Consider the following 15772-nt stretch of genomic DNA (forward strand, 5'->3'; position numbering starts at 1 on the left):
GGTGAATTTTTTGAAATGCTTTAAAACAAAACTCCTTCCTTTGACTGAAGGCTCAAAGCAAGATGTCAGGAAGAAGAGTTCAACAAAGAATAGGAAATGGTGAATTTGGTGGTATGCTGCCAGTTTGGGAATGGAAATATCATGCTGTGGAAAAGCCTTCTCAGTCTCCTTGTGTCAAAGGATTTAAGGCATACAAACCCCTACAGAAACATTTCAGTGGTTTTACAACTTTCTTTACTGCTTCCAAAATGTCACTTACCAAGATAGACCTGGGAGCCTTCTATTGCAGTTCCTCCAAAGGAGCAATTCATATGGTCATAAAGCTCCTTTAAAAATGAACAAAAAAATAAAAATCATTACAACTTGACAGGAAATGGCAAATAAAAATGCCCCTTCTTAAAAACAGCAGTGCTATACCAGTTCGTTCTTTATGAATTTGTGAACTGTATTATGCATTTCTATTAGCCAAAAAAAAAAACATATGATGAGAAATACATCTCACTATTCATAAATCAGAGGTGTGAAGGTATATACTATCAACTGCTATGAAGGCAATAACAGGAGTCAGGAGTTTACATCTTAATACTATTTTTGGGACTGAAAAAAAGACACTCAAGAGCAGAGATATGGAAGAGGCTAAATACGTTCTCGGAAAATATGATGTGAGAAGGCAACGGGTGGTAGAGTTGAAATGAGGCTTTCCTGTCCTTTTTAAAGGGCATACATTGTAAACTGCACATCTTCAAAGGGGCCGATGTAAACCTCCACGCTAAAAATGGAAGTTAAATTTTAGCATGGGTTTTGATTAATGTGCAAAGTAGATACCAGCAGAACCACAAGATGCAGTAAGTTAATGGGATGCAAACTGAGCAGGAGCATAAAAAGAATGCTAAAGAAAACAAACATGCTAAAAATATGAGTTAACCTGAAAATTCACATTAATGCAGAAAAGCACTATAAAAACAGGCATAAGGACAAAGATGCCTGAAGCTGGAAGAAGAGGAACCAAAATGGCCTGGCATGCAAAACTGGCGCTATGCATCCTTCCTTAGGCACAATGTGCCTTTTCATAGATAAAGTTGTTACTGTTTGAGAGCTGGCATTTAGGATTGTTTTGGTATGGAGGGGGGATTTACTGTACTGTAATGATAATTCCATTTATTCATGACTTTCTAAGAGCCAAGCTCACACCCAACATGCATAACAAAAAGTCTAATTCCAAAGGAGTTTGAAGTGTCTTTTTTGCAGCATTTTCTGGTTGGCACCACAGCAGTACATGTATATATAATATGCATTTTGTAAGTAATTTTTTGCCTCAGAAGACTGTTCTTCTGAATGTTCTTTTTCATGTAAAATCTGTTATACAAATGCATAATTTAATTGTGTTGTAAAGAGCGTGGGAGTGTGGGGCAGGGGCAATAAGCAAGGTACCCTAGACAAACCTTATAGCAATAAGCAAGGTACCCTAGACAAACCTTATAGCAAGGCTATAAGGTTTGTCTAGGGTACCTAATACCCTTCCCTTGACCAAGGGTTCCAGTGGGGTGGGTGTCAGTTTTTTAAAATATACTGGCTGATACAGTAAATCCCACGGGAGAGCCGGCGCTCCGAGGCGAGTGCTCGCTCTCCCAACGCGCGCCCAGTCCACTCTCCTGGGCGCGTGATCAAGTATTTAAATGAGGGCCCGCAATAAAAAGAGGCGCTAGGGACACTAGTGTGTCCCTAGCGCCTCCTTTTTGACAGGAGCGGCGGCCGTCAGCGGGTTTGACAGCCGACGCTCAATTTTTCCAGCATCGGTTCTCGAGTCCGCTGACAGCCACGGGTTTGGAAAACAGATGCCGGCATAACTGAGTGTCTGTCTTCCGACCCACGGGCACATTTTAAATTTTTTTTTTTTTTTAAATTTTTTTTATTTTTGGGGCCTCCGACTTAATATCGCTATGATATTAAGTCGGAGGGTGTACAGAAAAGCAGTTTTTTCTGCTTTTCTGTACACTTTCCCGGTGCCAGCAGAAATTAACGCCTGCCTGTACAAGTGGTAAAAATAGCGTGTCGAAAACGCGCGGAGCACACTGTACTGTAATCGGCCTGATAGATTGTTGGAATCAGCTGGGCTTTTTTTTTTTTTTTTGACAGGCCCCGGACAGAGACTTAATGAATCTGGGTGGAGGAGTAGGCAACACAAGAATTCTTCACACAGAGCAACAAAAAAGCTAGCACAGTGCTGCAGGGGACAGCTATATAAAAAAAAATCTCTAAATGCTTTTGGTGAGCAATTTTAACTTTCAGAAACATTAAGTAGAAGTTACATGGAACTGTTAAAATCAAGCAAGATCTGGAAGACCAAGAAAAATCTCTGCTAGGACTGCCAGAAAGCTGATCAGATCTGCAAAACAGAACCAACAGATCACGGCAAATGACCAGCTGAAATGTTTAGCTAACACTGGAGTAGTTGACTATAGCAGCAGTTCTCAACAGAGTGTTGCCAAGCACCGGCAGGTGTGTCGTGCACTTCCTTGTCACCTACTGTTCTTCCCTCCCTCTCCTCACCCCAGCGAGACGCACAGGATTCTTTAACACCCATGCTATCAGCACATTCAAGCCCCGAGGGGGAACGGCAGCAGTGTTTGTGGAAGCCGGCAACAGCAACATGTCCTTTTCTTCTTCCCACCCCTGCAGCCCAGAAGAGGAAGTAATGTTTACTGGGCAAGTGGAAGAAGAAGGCCATGCATGCTGCTGCTGCCAAAATCATGACCCAAGCCTCCCCCCCCCCCCGGTCCCTACAGTGGTAAGAAGGCAGCACTCAGCTGTTTGCCTCTGCTGAGAGCAGTGAGCTGAGAGAATGTGGCTGCAGAGATTTCCTGCTGTGCTGCTGTTTGGGAAATCTATGGATTAGCTTAGTGAAAGGGCAAATTTCCAAGTAGATCTGGATATTTGAAATGAGGAATGTTAAGCAAGGAAAGGGAGTAGTATTACAGGCTATTTACAGAAATAGGTGGGCCTGCGCCTTCATGGCCAGAGCCTACCCGTAACCAAAGCGCTGGGTACCTATGGGAGGCAGCATCCCAGCGGGAGGAGAGCGAGAATATGGAGCAGTGGCATGGGGGCCATAGCGTGGTCCGATGCCTCCCCTCCCCTCGGTGTGAGAACGGGTCATCGAGGGCGATGGCATGAGTTGATGACCTCAGTGGCCCTTTAAAGGGACGCGACAGACGCCATGCACCTCTTTTTGCTCTTACCTCGCTGGCAAACAAGAGGCTTATCCGAAGTCCACACGAATGCCCCAACAACAGCAATGAGCGGGCAAGATGGAGCAGTGGCGCAAACTGACAAGAGAACGTGCCAGGAAACGCAAAACCTAGATTAAAAGGCAACCACAAGCCGAGCAGATCAATCAGCACAGATGGAAGACAGCAATGTGGGTGAGTCTCAAGAGGAGGATGGGGGGGGAAAGGGCGGAAGTCGGGTGGCACAGGCGTGGAAATCAATGTGGCAGCTGGAAAACAGCACAAGGCAAAGCGCAAACGTAGAACAAGTTCCAGCTCAGACAGTTGTTCTTCCACTTTGTCTTCGGATTCCACAAGCGACAGTGACCCACAGCCTGCGGCCAGGGCAGTTGACAAGGAGTCCAGAGGCCCTCCCATGCTCACCACCTTATCAGAGCTACGGGAAAGTGTGCCTAAGCAATTGCGCAAAAAAATATGAAAACAGACATACACAGACATATTTAGTATCCTGCAAGGACGGCGAAGGACAGATTATAAAAAGAAATCGAAGGATGGACCGGCACATATGGAAAAGGAGAAGAGGATTCCAAAAAATATCTTTAACTGGATAAGAGCATTTCTATACATGACAAACATGGTGGGACATCGGGACCCTTCTCAATACTGTCCCATGTTAAGTTATGCGGAGAATATTCTCGAAGCGTACCAAGAGCATGAAGGTTGGGCCTGGCTCAACTACAACAAGAAGTTACGTGACAAGATGGAAGAGAATCGCTTCATGTCATGGGGGAACTGAGGTGGTCAGCCTGTAGGTGAAACAGATGACACAAAAAACGGGCGATGTAAGAGCGCGCTCAAGAACCGCAACAAGGTCATCTCCCAACAGGCACTCAGTCAGGGCGGCGCAGGCACAAGACAATACATGCTGGCACTATAACAAGGCAACACGCACATTCCAAGATTGTAAATTCAAACATGCTTGTTCAGCCTGCGCAGCTCCACTCCCAGTAACGAAGTGCCCTAAAAAATCCGCGATGGGGAGTAATGTTAAAACTGTTGAAACTCTGCAATTTGAAAAAGTGCCATCACCCATCAAGTTAGAAGCATTGATACCATGGTTGGAACGCTACCCATGCCGCAAAAATGCAGAGAGGATTTGGCAAGGATTTTGAGGATTGATCATTCTATTCCAAGGCCGGATAAAAAAAACTAAGACTAGCAACACAAAATCAGCGACGCATGCCTACATTGTGCAAAAAATGCTCGATATCGAATTGGCACTCTGAAGGATGGCAGATCCTTTTCCTCGACAACCATTCCAAAACATGTTCCTTTCACCATTGGCAGTGATCCCCAAGAAAGAGAAGGGCAAATTCCGCTCATTCAGAATCTGTCATACCTTCCAGGAGCATCTGTCAATGACCAGCTGCCACCAGAGGAGTGCTCTGTTCAGTACGCATCCTTTGATTCGACAGTGGCGCTACTCAGAACATGTGGCACCGGCGCGCTAATGGCAAAAGCAGACATAGAATCAGCCTTCAGACTACTTCTGGTACACCCAAGAAGTTTATGTTCAGAAATCAATATTACTTCGATAATGCATGCCTATGGGATATTCAGTCTCATGGGCTTATTTTGAGCTATCATTCCTGCACTGGGTGACAGCACAGAGTACAGCTTCAAGTAACATCATTCACTATTTAGACGACTTTTTGTTCGTAGGTCCAAGAAATTCAGATACCTGCGATTGCTTACTATGTGATTTCCAGTACATCGCCTTTGGCCCACCGCAAAACAGAAGGTCCGGCAATGATCATTTTCTTCCTTGGCATTGAACTGGATTCAAACAAGATGGTCGCTAGGCTCCCAAGGGAAAAAGTTGAAAAACTGCGCATGATAATACAGCAAGTGGCAACGGTGAAGAAGATAATACTAAGTTGCACAGTCCATCTTGGGAACATTGACCTTCACATGTCATATAATTCCCATGGGGAGAGCCTTTATGAGAAGGCTGGCAGCAGCCACAGTCGGGATACAGCGTCCCCATCACTTAAGAGTGTCAAAGACCAAACACGCAGATTTTAATTTGTGGAGTGCATTGCTCAGCAACTTCAATGGCGTATCCGACATACAGGGACCACCACTTTTTAGCAAAGACCTGGATCTTTACATAGATGCATCAGGAGGTTGGGGTTTTGGGGCATTCTGCCAAGGTGCATGGTGTGCAGAGCCATGGCCAGCGGAATGGGTCGACATCGGACTCACGAACAACATAACTTTCTGGAAATATTCCCTATATGGGTGGCACTAGTATTATGGAGTGACAGACTCAAAAACAAGCACATAATATTTTGGTGCGACAACCAAGCGAGTCTGTGTGTGAAAGAAAGAGACAGCATGTAAGTGTGTGATTGAAAGCTTGTGTCTGAAAAGACAGACAGCATGTGTGTAAATGTGTGATTAAGAGCCTATATAAGTGAGAGAAAAAGCATGTGCATATGTGAGCGATTGAGAGCCTATGTAAGTGAGAGAGCATCTGTATATGTGTGTGACAGAGAGCCAGTGTAAGAGAGAGAGCTTGTGTGTGTGACAGAGAGGAGAGAGAGGAGAAAGTTGCAAGCAAACCATCCCTCCTCCTGCTAATTCAAAACAATCTCAGGGCATCTGGATATCAAACATTCCCAGGTAAGCAGAGCAAAGCATTTTTTAAATCCTTATTATTTTTCATAATTGTGTTTTTGTATCTGCTATTTTGAAATATTTTATTGGTATCTAAAAAAATGTTATGAGTTTTAATTATTGTATATTCCATTCATCAGCTGTTTTGAAAGAATTTGTTTTTTTATGTTAGTATGGTTTTACTGCTATTGATTTTGTATTTCTTGATTTTTTTTTTTGAGGATTGGTAATGTTTCTCTTTTTCCTTTGTTATTTATTTATTTATTTAACAGTTTTATATACCGAAATTCTTGTAAGGGGTTACAAATCAGTTCGGTTTACATTGAACAGAAACAGTGCTTCAGTAAATGAAAGCAATTACATTGAACATTAACAGAGCTTCAAATGAGAACAATTACAAAGAACTAAGGATTCCAATAAGAATAATATATTATTAACCAATAAAGCAAGCAGATAACATTTAACATTTATACAGAAAACAGTGTCTCGGAGAGAGTAAATATAATACACACGTGAATAGCAGAGGCTAAGATCTTGAACTACGAATCAGAAAACTACACTACATACAGAGACTCTGGCTTGTTGCGGTTTCCAGTTCAGTTTTTGTCTGCATGTTTCTATTTATGCTTTATGGTCTCTTTATTCTTTGTTAGGTGAGGGTTTGCACATGTGACTGAGGTGAGGTATTCTGCTGGCGTGTAGTTTCTGTATAGGGCTCTATAGCAGCCTGGCTTGGTCTGTTTGCCTAATAGGAGGTGTATTGGAGTCTTAAGGCTTGGTGTAATATTTTCAGTGTTCCACCAAGTCAGGTGGAGACTGTTATAGATCCCCGGCACCAATAGAGAATGGGCCTTACTCGCTGCGGGGTCACTTTGGGAGCATCGCAAAAAAACCCAGTGCATCGACGGAAACCAGTGCCGATGCTTCTTAGGCTACCTTCGATGCTCAGCCTAATCTTTCCCCTGTGCTGAGGCTGAAGACTATGAACTCTGAGTCCTCAGCCCGGAGGAGATCGACAAAGGTTGGTCTCCAGCGCCCCTATCCAATGGCACAGACGGAACCAATGGTCCATCAGTGCCTATGCCTCGGACTTGCTCGACCCAAGAGCTGATCCATCTTGTCGAGTAGAAGCAGACATTCCTTCAGGATCATCTGGGCGCATAAGCAGCAATGCCGGACATCATAAGATGCCCCCAGGCAGTGGATATGTACCTCATGAGGATCAGTGATAGACATGGTCCTCTGGCTCCAGGGGGCACCGGACATGGCTATTATGGGATGAAACAAAAAGGCCACAAATTCAAAAGCGATGGAGGTGGGCATCGATGGCCGGCGGGCAATGGATACCACTGCTACAGGGGGGATTCAACCACGAAAAGAAACTTAGCTGAAACACCAAAAACCCTGACTAGTGACACTATGAAAGTGCACCGAGAAGGACCCTGCGATGGAATTAAGAAAAATGTGAAAAAACGTGAAAAGAGAAAAGTTTTCCACAAGGCTAAGAACAACAAAAGTGACCTCAATCACACCATGAGGCTTAAAGCTCCACAGAAAAGAAGAGACTGAAGAGGGACCCTGCGTGGACATGTGGTATGGGGCATGCTGGGCATGTTCAGTGTGCCTAGTCAAAGTTCTAGAAACTTTGACATAAGTTTTCCACTTCGGGGCTCTGTCTGATGATGTCACCCATGAGTGAGGACTACCATCCTGCTTGTCCTTGGAGAACTTTCGCTGTACATTTACAGGTTCTATGCGCCAAGATCCGAAAATGGATGCTCTCCAATATAAATTAGATTACACGGACAAATGATTGCATATTCCACTTGACTAGTACTGCAGTCAAAACATCGATGTAAACTATAATCTCTCTAACTTCAGAAGACTGAATTTACTAGGTACTAACACATGGGGCATATAGAGCATGTACCACAAGTAAACTGAGATTTCTTTGTTTGGATATTAGCTATAATGTTTTTGGGGATTACAGAGTTTACCTTTGTTATAATTTGACCAGTAAGTTTCCAGGACAGCCCACTGTCCTGGAAACCCCAAGGATTGCAGAGCACACAGGGCCCCCTTGTGGGAATTGCTCTTGACCAACCAGTTGTCCAGGTATGGGAAGATGTGAACTGCACGATGCCGGAGAGAAGCAGCTTACACCGCTAGACATTTGGTGAAGACGCGAGGGGCGGAAGCCAGCCCAAAAGGCAACACCTTATACTGGTAGTGCGCCTTCCCCACCACGAAACAGAGGTATTTTCTGTGGCCAGGTAAGATGGCTATGTGAGCGTAAGCCTCCTTGAGATTGAGGGAGCAGAGACAGTCTCCTCTTCTGAGGACCAGAGAGACCATCTTGAACTTTTCTCTTAAGAGAAACTTGTTCAATGCCCTTAGATCAAGAATGGGGTACAAGCCCCCGCTCCTCTTTGGTATAAGGAAATACCTTGAATAGAACCCTTGGCCCCGCTGAGGGTAAGGAACAGGCTCCACCACTCTTGTTGCGAAAAGGGAGGAGAGTACTATCCGAAGTATGTCCTGCTGGGTGGACGAACCCCACAATGGACATGGGGGAGAGGTCCCTGGGAGCCAGCTAAAGTTGAGTTGGTATCCCTGATGAACTGCGGTATGGACCCATCGTTCAGAGGTGATCTCCTCCCATCGATGAGCAAAGCTGAGGATCCTGCCTCCCACCAGGGGATCTGGTGCCAGAGGTATGCTCGGCATGCTCGGCTGACTCGTACTCCCTCACCGCCAGTCAAAACCTCGTAGCCAGAACGCTGGTTGAAATCTGGGTGCTCGCTGTTGGCGAGCTAGTTCATGGCGTGCAAGCTCGGGAGGCCAGAGGGTAATATTTTCTCTGCTTGTAAAAGGGCTTCCTGGAACTGGGCCTGGAAGATTTCCTGGCAGAAGGGGCATCAGAAGCGCTAGTGGAGAGCTGTTGAAGGGTGTCGTGGTGGTTCTTCAACTGGGCCACCGCATCTCGGACCTTATCCCCAAAGAGGTTGTCACCTGTGCAGAGGTGGTCAGCTAGTTTCTCCTGCACCTCTGGACGGAGATTAGAAGCCCTGAGCCAGGCCATCCTACGGGCGCCGATGCCCGCGGCAACTACTTGAGTTGCAGTTTCAAAGACGTCGTAGGTGGATTGCACCACATGCTTGCCAGACTCGAAGCCGTCAGGACAATAGCGGAGAGCATCTCCTGCTGCTGCTGTGATAAGGTCTCTGCAAGATTCTGAACCCACTTCCATAGGTTCCAGTTGTAATGAGTCATGTACAACTGATAGGCAGTAATCCAGGCGATAAGCATAGCGTCTTGGAAGACCTTGCGGCCCAAGGCATCGAGCTCCCTATGTTCTTGCCCCAGGGGCAGAGGCGCGAGTATGGGAGCGCCTGGCTTTCTTGAGGGTGGACTCTACAATCACTGATTGGTGGGGGGAGGTGCCGCTTTTCAAACCCCATGGCTTACTGCACCAAATAGGTGGAATCCGCCTTCCTATTGACAGAAAAGATAGGGATCGGGTGCTCCCTCATCCGAAAGAGGTCCTTGAAGATGTCATGAATGGGAACCACCACAATCTCCTTAGAAGCATCGACAAACTGGAGTACTTCCAGCATCTTCTGTCATGCATCCTCTTCCGTGAGCAGTTGGAAGGGGATAGCCTCGGCCATGGCCCTTACAAATCCCGCAAAGGACAGATCCTCAGAGGGAGACTGATGCCTTTCCTCAGGCAGTGAAGGCTCTGAGAGAGGATCATCCAAGTAGTCGTAGGAAGACTCTGTGGAATCATCCCATGAATCTTAAGGCCCGTCCTCCTCACTAGGGCCAGCATGACGCAGGCGAGGCCTGTGGGGGATATCAGCCCTGGGCTCTGATGGCTTCGGAAGGCCTTGAGGGCACCGCAGGAATCAACAGTCCATCTGGCATAGAGGGGACCAGGAGTCGCAGGAGGCCGGAAGGACCCAAGTAAAGACTCGGGGAATCAGTGCCTCAGAGACACGGCGCCAACTGTGTCTTCCTCGGAGGAGGACCCAGTCATCGGGATCACTCCAGTGGGGGGCATTGGTGGCCATTGGGGGACCGAAGGCCCCTCGGGCACTGGTTGCATTGGTAAGGCACTTAAAAGGCCGTCCAGGATTGAAGGAGGGGGATGAGGTGGCACGGTGGCCGGCATCTGTATCGATGGGGAATGCCTGGAACTCCCAGGGACATTGGAGGATGGCACCTCTGATGGCCATGGTCACTTGGTGGCGGTAAGGCTGCCGCCAGTTCCACACCAGCATCAGAGCCATGTGCCAATGGTGACCGGTGTCGATGCTTGTGGGATCTCCCATGGTGCTCAGCCCGGTCTTTCCTCGGTGCCGAGGAGGTGGAGGATCCCAATGTTCGGGACATCGATGAGATCATGGAGGATCGGTCACCATTCCTGCAATCCTTTGAAGAAGTGGAGAGAGGAGTAGTGAGAGGAAGCATAATCAAAGGGCTCCCTGTAACCTCTCCGAGTCGACGACTGACATGGATGTGGAAGGAGCAGACATGGAAGAACCGAAAAGTTTCTCCATCTTACCAAGTCGTGCATGACGGCCTTAGGTGGTCATCTGATCATACGGCGACACCCATGGATGTCATGCGAGGCCCCCAGGCAGAGGAATCAAACCTCATGGGGATCAGTGATGACATGGTCCACGGGCCCTGGGGGCACAGACGAAAACCGGAGGCCAATAAAGCTACTCAGCGTGCAGTCGATGACCAGCAGTCACTGAGAGGCAAGGTGTCGGTAATCGACCACAAAAGAAGTGAAACCCCCCCCCCCCCCCAGCAACTTTAATCTACCACACCGAGGAGGCACCGACCACAAAGGGAGACCAGACGATGGAAACAGGAAAACATGATACTTTTCAGCAAAAAACAAGAAAACAGTGGAGCTCCACGAACCGCGAGACAACTGAACTGCGGAAAAGAAGAGACTGAAGGGGGACCTCGCTTGGACATGCGGATAGTGGCATGCTCAGTGTGCTGGTCAAAGCTTCTAGAAAATTTGGCAAAAGTTTCCCATGCTGGGCTCCATCGGATGATGTCACCCACGTGTGAGGACTACCATCCTGCTTGTCCTAGGAGAATTCAACTTGCACATATATATACAATCCCTTTGTTAGATAGTTGTGAAACTATCCTGAATACCATGACCAATTTGGTGTGGGTCCAGTTAATTCATCAGCTTACTCATAGGCAGGGCCATATATTGGCTATAGTGTTTAAGGCATAACTGGCCTCTGGATGTCAGTAATGGTTATTCTATTGATAAAATCCCCTGTCATTATCTGATTAGTTTTAAAGTTCTAATCCCTAATACATCAAGTGTTATGCTCAGTCCTTTTAAGAGAATTAGTTGGGGTCAGTTTGACTCAAAGGAACTTCGAGCATCCTGGATCTCTCAACTTAGGGATGTTATTAATGTTGCCGATACTGCGTTATCTGGTTGGCATAGAATGCTACATGGCGCATTAGATATTAAAGCCCCTTTAAAAACTAGTTATGCTTGCAAAGAGTATAGGACCCTTTGGTTTGTGAAGGAATTTGTTCCAACAAGCCTACAGCCTGACAGGGAGTGCTTTAATTAGACATCTTTAGAATAGTTCTTGTCAGGGGTGTTCATAAAAAGCGTATGCATCCAGAGTGAGACTTCTTTAGAAGGGTTGCTAGAGTGTTCATAAAAGCGTCTGCATCCTGGATGAACTAACATGCTTTTGAGTATGAATGTAATGGAATTTAGAATTTTATCAGTGCAATAAGTACTGTGTATCTGATTTTATTATGAAATTTTGTTTTGTTTTGTTTATTTTTATGCAGATTATTTATTTTACTTATTTCAATATTATGTTTAAAAGTATTTTAAATTAAAACTGTATGTTTATTACCCGCCTAGTACTGTGAATAGGCAAGATATAAATATTTTAAATAAATGAATAAATATATTAAACAGCAACTAAGACGCTGTGAACGTCGCTGGTGTAGGACACCAGCTGCTGATGACTATATCTTATTTGAAGATCCTTCATGAATATAGGGAACAAGCAGATTGACTTGAGATTGTCACATATACAATCTGTTGCCAATAGATCATATCAACTATTTTATATACTATATTCTTTGACTTTATGTCCTCCAGAATGTCATCAAGATAGACAAGACTTTTTCAGACAAATATGAAAGCCAATTCACAACACTATTTTCCTCTCCTTCCAATTTGAAGGTGAAGTGATGCTGCAAGATGAGGGGATGGTTGAAGAATCTAAAAAATTTGAATATTTTGGTGAAGTCTAATTCAAAGAAATTTGAGATCATTCTATCTTTGAATAACACCTTTGACTCGCTGAACACCTGCTCCACTGTTGTGATTAAAGTTCTTAGGGATGATAAGTGATTTCCTTGCCAGATTTGTCAATTTGTCGTTAGTGCAGGACACCTTCCAGAACCACATAAGGTAGTCAGTTTGACAGATTCTAAAAAAAAAAAAAAAAAATCTTGATGTTTCTGAGTTTAACAATTATTGGCCTATCTCCTCACAGCCTTTTCTGGCAAAAGTCTTAGAAAAGGTAGTATTGAAGCAGTTACATACTTTTATTGAAGAACAAAGCTTATTAGATGGTTTTCAATTTGGGTTTCCTTTCTTAATATTACTGGATATATCATCAGCTTTCAAAACTCTTAATCATACCATTTTGATTCAGTGTGTTAAAAAAATAAAGTATAGGTCTAAAGTTTACAAGTTCTTGCTTGCTTTATATATCATTTCTTTCAGATCAGTTTCAGAGAGTGGTTGTATGTGTCTTGGTCCCACAGGGATCTTCCATCTCCAACAACTTATTTAACATTTATATTTTTCCTATTTGACAATTACTCACCAATTTGGATGGCGGGCATAGGCTCTATACTGATATTCAGTTTTATGTCTCTATTTCATCTATAGTCACTGAAGCTCTTGTTAAGATTACAAGTTTCCTTGATGCAATTTCTAGCTGGATGAAAGATCATAGGCTATTGTTAATACAACTCAGATTTTGTATCTTGCCCATATCCCTGCAGCTGATATCCCAATTAATCTTATCTTTGGTGATATGAATATTATGATTTCAAATCACATATATGAACTAAAATTTATATTTGATACTACACTTTCTCTATGCCCTCAGATATGAAATGTATTGAAGTTGTTTTATAAGCTTTATATGCTGTGTCATTTAAAGTCTTTCATCAGAGAATGATCTGAAAACTGATGTGCATATATTGGTTACTACTTCTTTGGACTACTGAAATGCCTTCTACATTGGGCTATTGTACTCAACATTAAGGGTTTTGCAGATAATACAAAATGTTGCTGCACACATTGATTCAGATGTGCGGATCTGTGACATCTTTCCTATGTTGTTTAAGCTTCATTGACTATTGAAATGTTGGAGGGTTAAGTTTAAGCTTTTAACTTGTACTTTCTATGGTAAAATTTCTTTTACCGGCCTATCTTCCTTCCAGCTTGTTGCAAGCTTCCAAGTTCTCTCCCCTTGTTGATTGTAATTTTTGACTTATTCCTACTTATTGTTATCTTTCGTTTACGTGGATTTGTTACTCTTGTTGTTTTTCCCTTTTGTTAATCTGTAAACCGATCCGATATGGTAATTTACTATGAAGGTCGGTATAAAAAACTGTTAAATAAATAAATAAATAAATAAGCTAATTATGCTTATTTCTAAAGTTTTTCCAAGGACTGGCACCTAAATGTTTTAATGCAGTGTTAAGAATTACCCTGAGGCGCTCATTTTAGAAATTACTAGACATACCCTTTATTAGTGGGTTCACATGACTGAATCCAGTGAGAGGTTGTTCAGTGTGGATAGTCATGGTTATGGAACATCTTGCTTAATGGAATACAGAGTTTTCTAGTCTGAGGTTTAAGAAGTTGCTGAAAATATTTATTTTAGCATGCTTTGATGAGCTGTGTTAGTTAGCTGGTTCTGTCTGATAACGTAATTGACTGTGGTGACATGACAGCCTCTGAGCCTCAATGACGCATAATCTGAAAATGTGATTTTAAGTTTTGTTCTATGCTTGATTTTATTTTTACTGTTTGTTGTTTATTTATGATGTAAAGTTGTGACCCACTTAGAATTGTAGCTAGGCATGCTTTAGGTATTTAAACCAGAGCCCAATCTCAGCTTGTGCAGAGGTAGTGAGATTCCTCTTCAGTACAGCTTGGTCATCAATGTTCAGTGTTGCTCTGTAGTCCTTGAGTCTAGCCTCTGAGGCCTGTTTTGAAGAACTGGACTTATGTTTGCTGAAAAGAAAGCTTGAAGTATAATCTTCTGGGTCCAAACTACTCTGGGTGACATTCACATACTACATAACTATCGCCCAGTTGTGTACAATTTACACCACACTGTACAAGCACGTTTGCTTACCGTAAATGGTGTTTTCCATGGATAGCAGGGTGAATTAGCCAAGACATCTGGGGATGTTCCTCTGGTCCTCTAGGTGGCGAAGCTCTGTGTGCCTGCCTGTGCATATCACCATGTGGTTCCCAGCTTGCTTCAGTCTATTTATCCAAGCTTGCAAATGCATTGTCCGAAGACTGTCCGGGAAGGTGGGCAGGTTAGCATGGCTAATTCAGCCTGCTGTCCACGGAAAACACAGTTTACAATAAGCAAACTTGCTTTTTTCCCCCACAGATAAGCAGGTTAAATTAGCCATGATATCTGGGGAGTCCCAAGCTGAGAGGATTAAGCACCCCCTAGTATTGGAGTTGATATAGTCCATTCCGGTTCTCGCATGGGATTATGCTCAACCCAGTTCCTCTTTGCGGGCAGTCTCCTTTGTCATTCCTGCCAACAGGATGGCTCGACCCATTGCTGCACATGCGGATGCTTGCTGGTTGAGGCAGTAAGGCATCGTGAAAGTGTGTAGTGATGGCCACGTGGCAGCTTTGCATATATCCTGAATAGGCACTTCGCACAGATGTGCCATGGAGGCTGCCATTGCTCTAACTTGGTGCACCTTTGGTGCGGTAGACAGGGTTTCTGCTCCTTTGTCGTAGCAAAGCTTGATGCACTGAGCGATCCACATTGACAGCATCCTCTTGGTGACGGGAAGTCCGGGGGCATTCGGGTTGAAAGAGACTAATAGCTGAAAGGCTCTAGAGTTCGACTATGCACGCTGTTTGTAATACGCCAAGGCATATTTGCAATCTAGCGTATGAAGCAGTTTCTCCGTCTCTGATCGATGCGGCTCAGGAAGAAGGTTGGCAGCGTAATTGTTTGAGATGGAAGGCTGACACCACCTTGGGAAGAAAAGATGGATGAGTCCTTAATGTCACTTTATCATGGTAGAACTCCAGGTAAGGTGAGTAATAAACCAGCACCTGTAACTCACTGACTCTCCTTGCCGAGGTGAGTGCCCCTAGAAAGAGGACATTCGAGGAAAGGTACCACATGTGGCAGCTGTCCATGGATTTGAAGGGTGGAAGCATCAACTGCTCCAGGACCAGATTAAGATCTCATGGCTCTGGTAGCTTTTTCACCGGTGGGCGCAGCTGGAGAATGCCCTTCATGAACCTGGAAACGAGTGGATGGCATGACACCGGAGAGGCCTCCTGAGAAAGGTGGTAAGCTGCTATCAGACTTACATGCACTCTAACAAACTGTTGCTAGGCCTGCTTGACATAAGAAATGAAGGTAATGTAGCAGGCGCTTTGGGGGGCATGAGAAGGGGTCAAGTCCCTGCTCTCCGCACCATCTTGAGTATTTGGCCCAATTGGCCTGATAATTCTTTCTAGTTGTGTATTTCCTAGAGGAGATCAATACATCCTGAATTGGTCT

At 44.5% G+C, this 15772-nt stretch overlaps 1 protein-coding gene across 1 annotated transcript in view; it reads right to left on the reverse strand.

The window, feature by feature from the left end:
* Positions 1 to 15772, reverse strand: part of AVL9 (AVL9 cell migration associated) — a 207990-nt gene that overhangs the window by 101123 nt on the left and 91095 nt on the right. Inside the window, exon 6 of the mRNA XM_029589795.1 lies at positions 260 to 326. Coding sequence (XP_029445655.1) covers positions 260 to 326 — 67 coding nt within the window. The remainder of the gene's footprint in view (positions 1 to 259; positions 327 to 15772) is intronic.

This window comes from Rhinatrema bivittatum, chromosome 2, assembly GCF_901001135.1.
Source record: "Rhinatrema bivittatum chromosome 2, aRhiBiv1.1, whole genome shotgun sequence".
Taxonomy (NCBI): Eukaryota; Metazoa; Chordata; class Amphibia; order Gymnophiona; family Rhinatrematidae; genus Rhinatrema; species Rhinatrema bivittatum.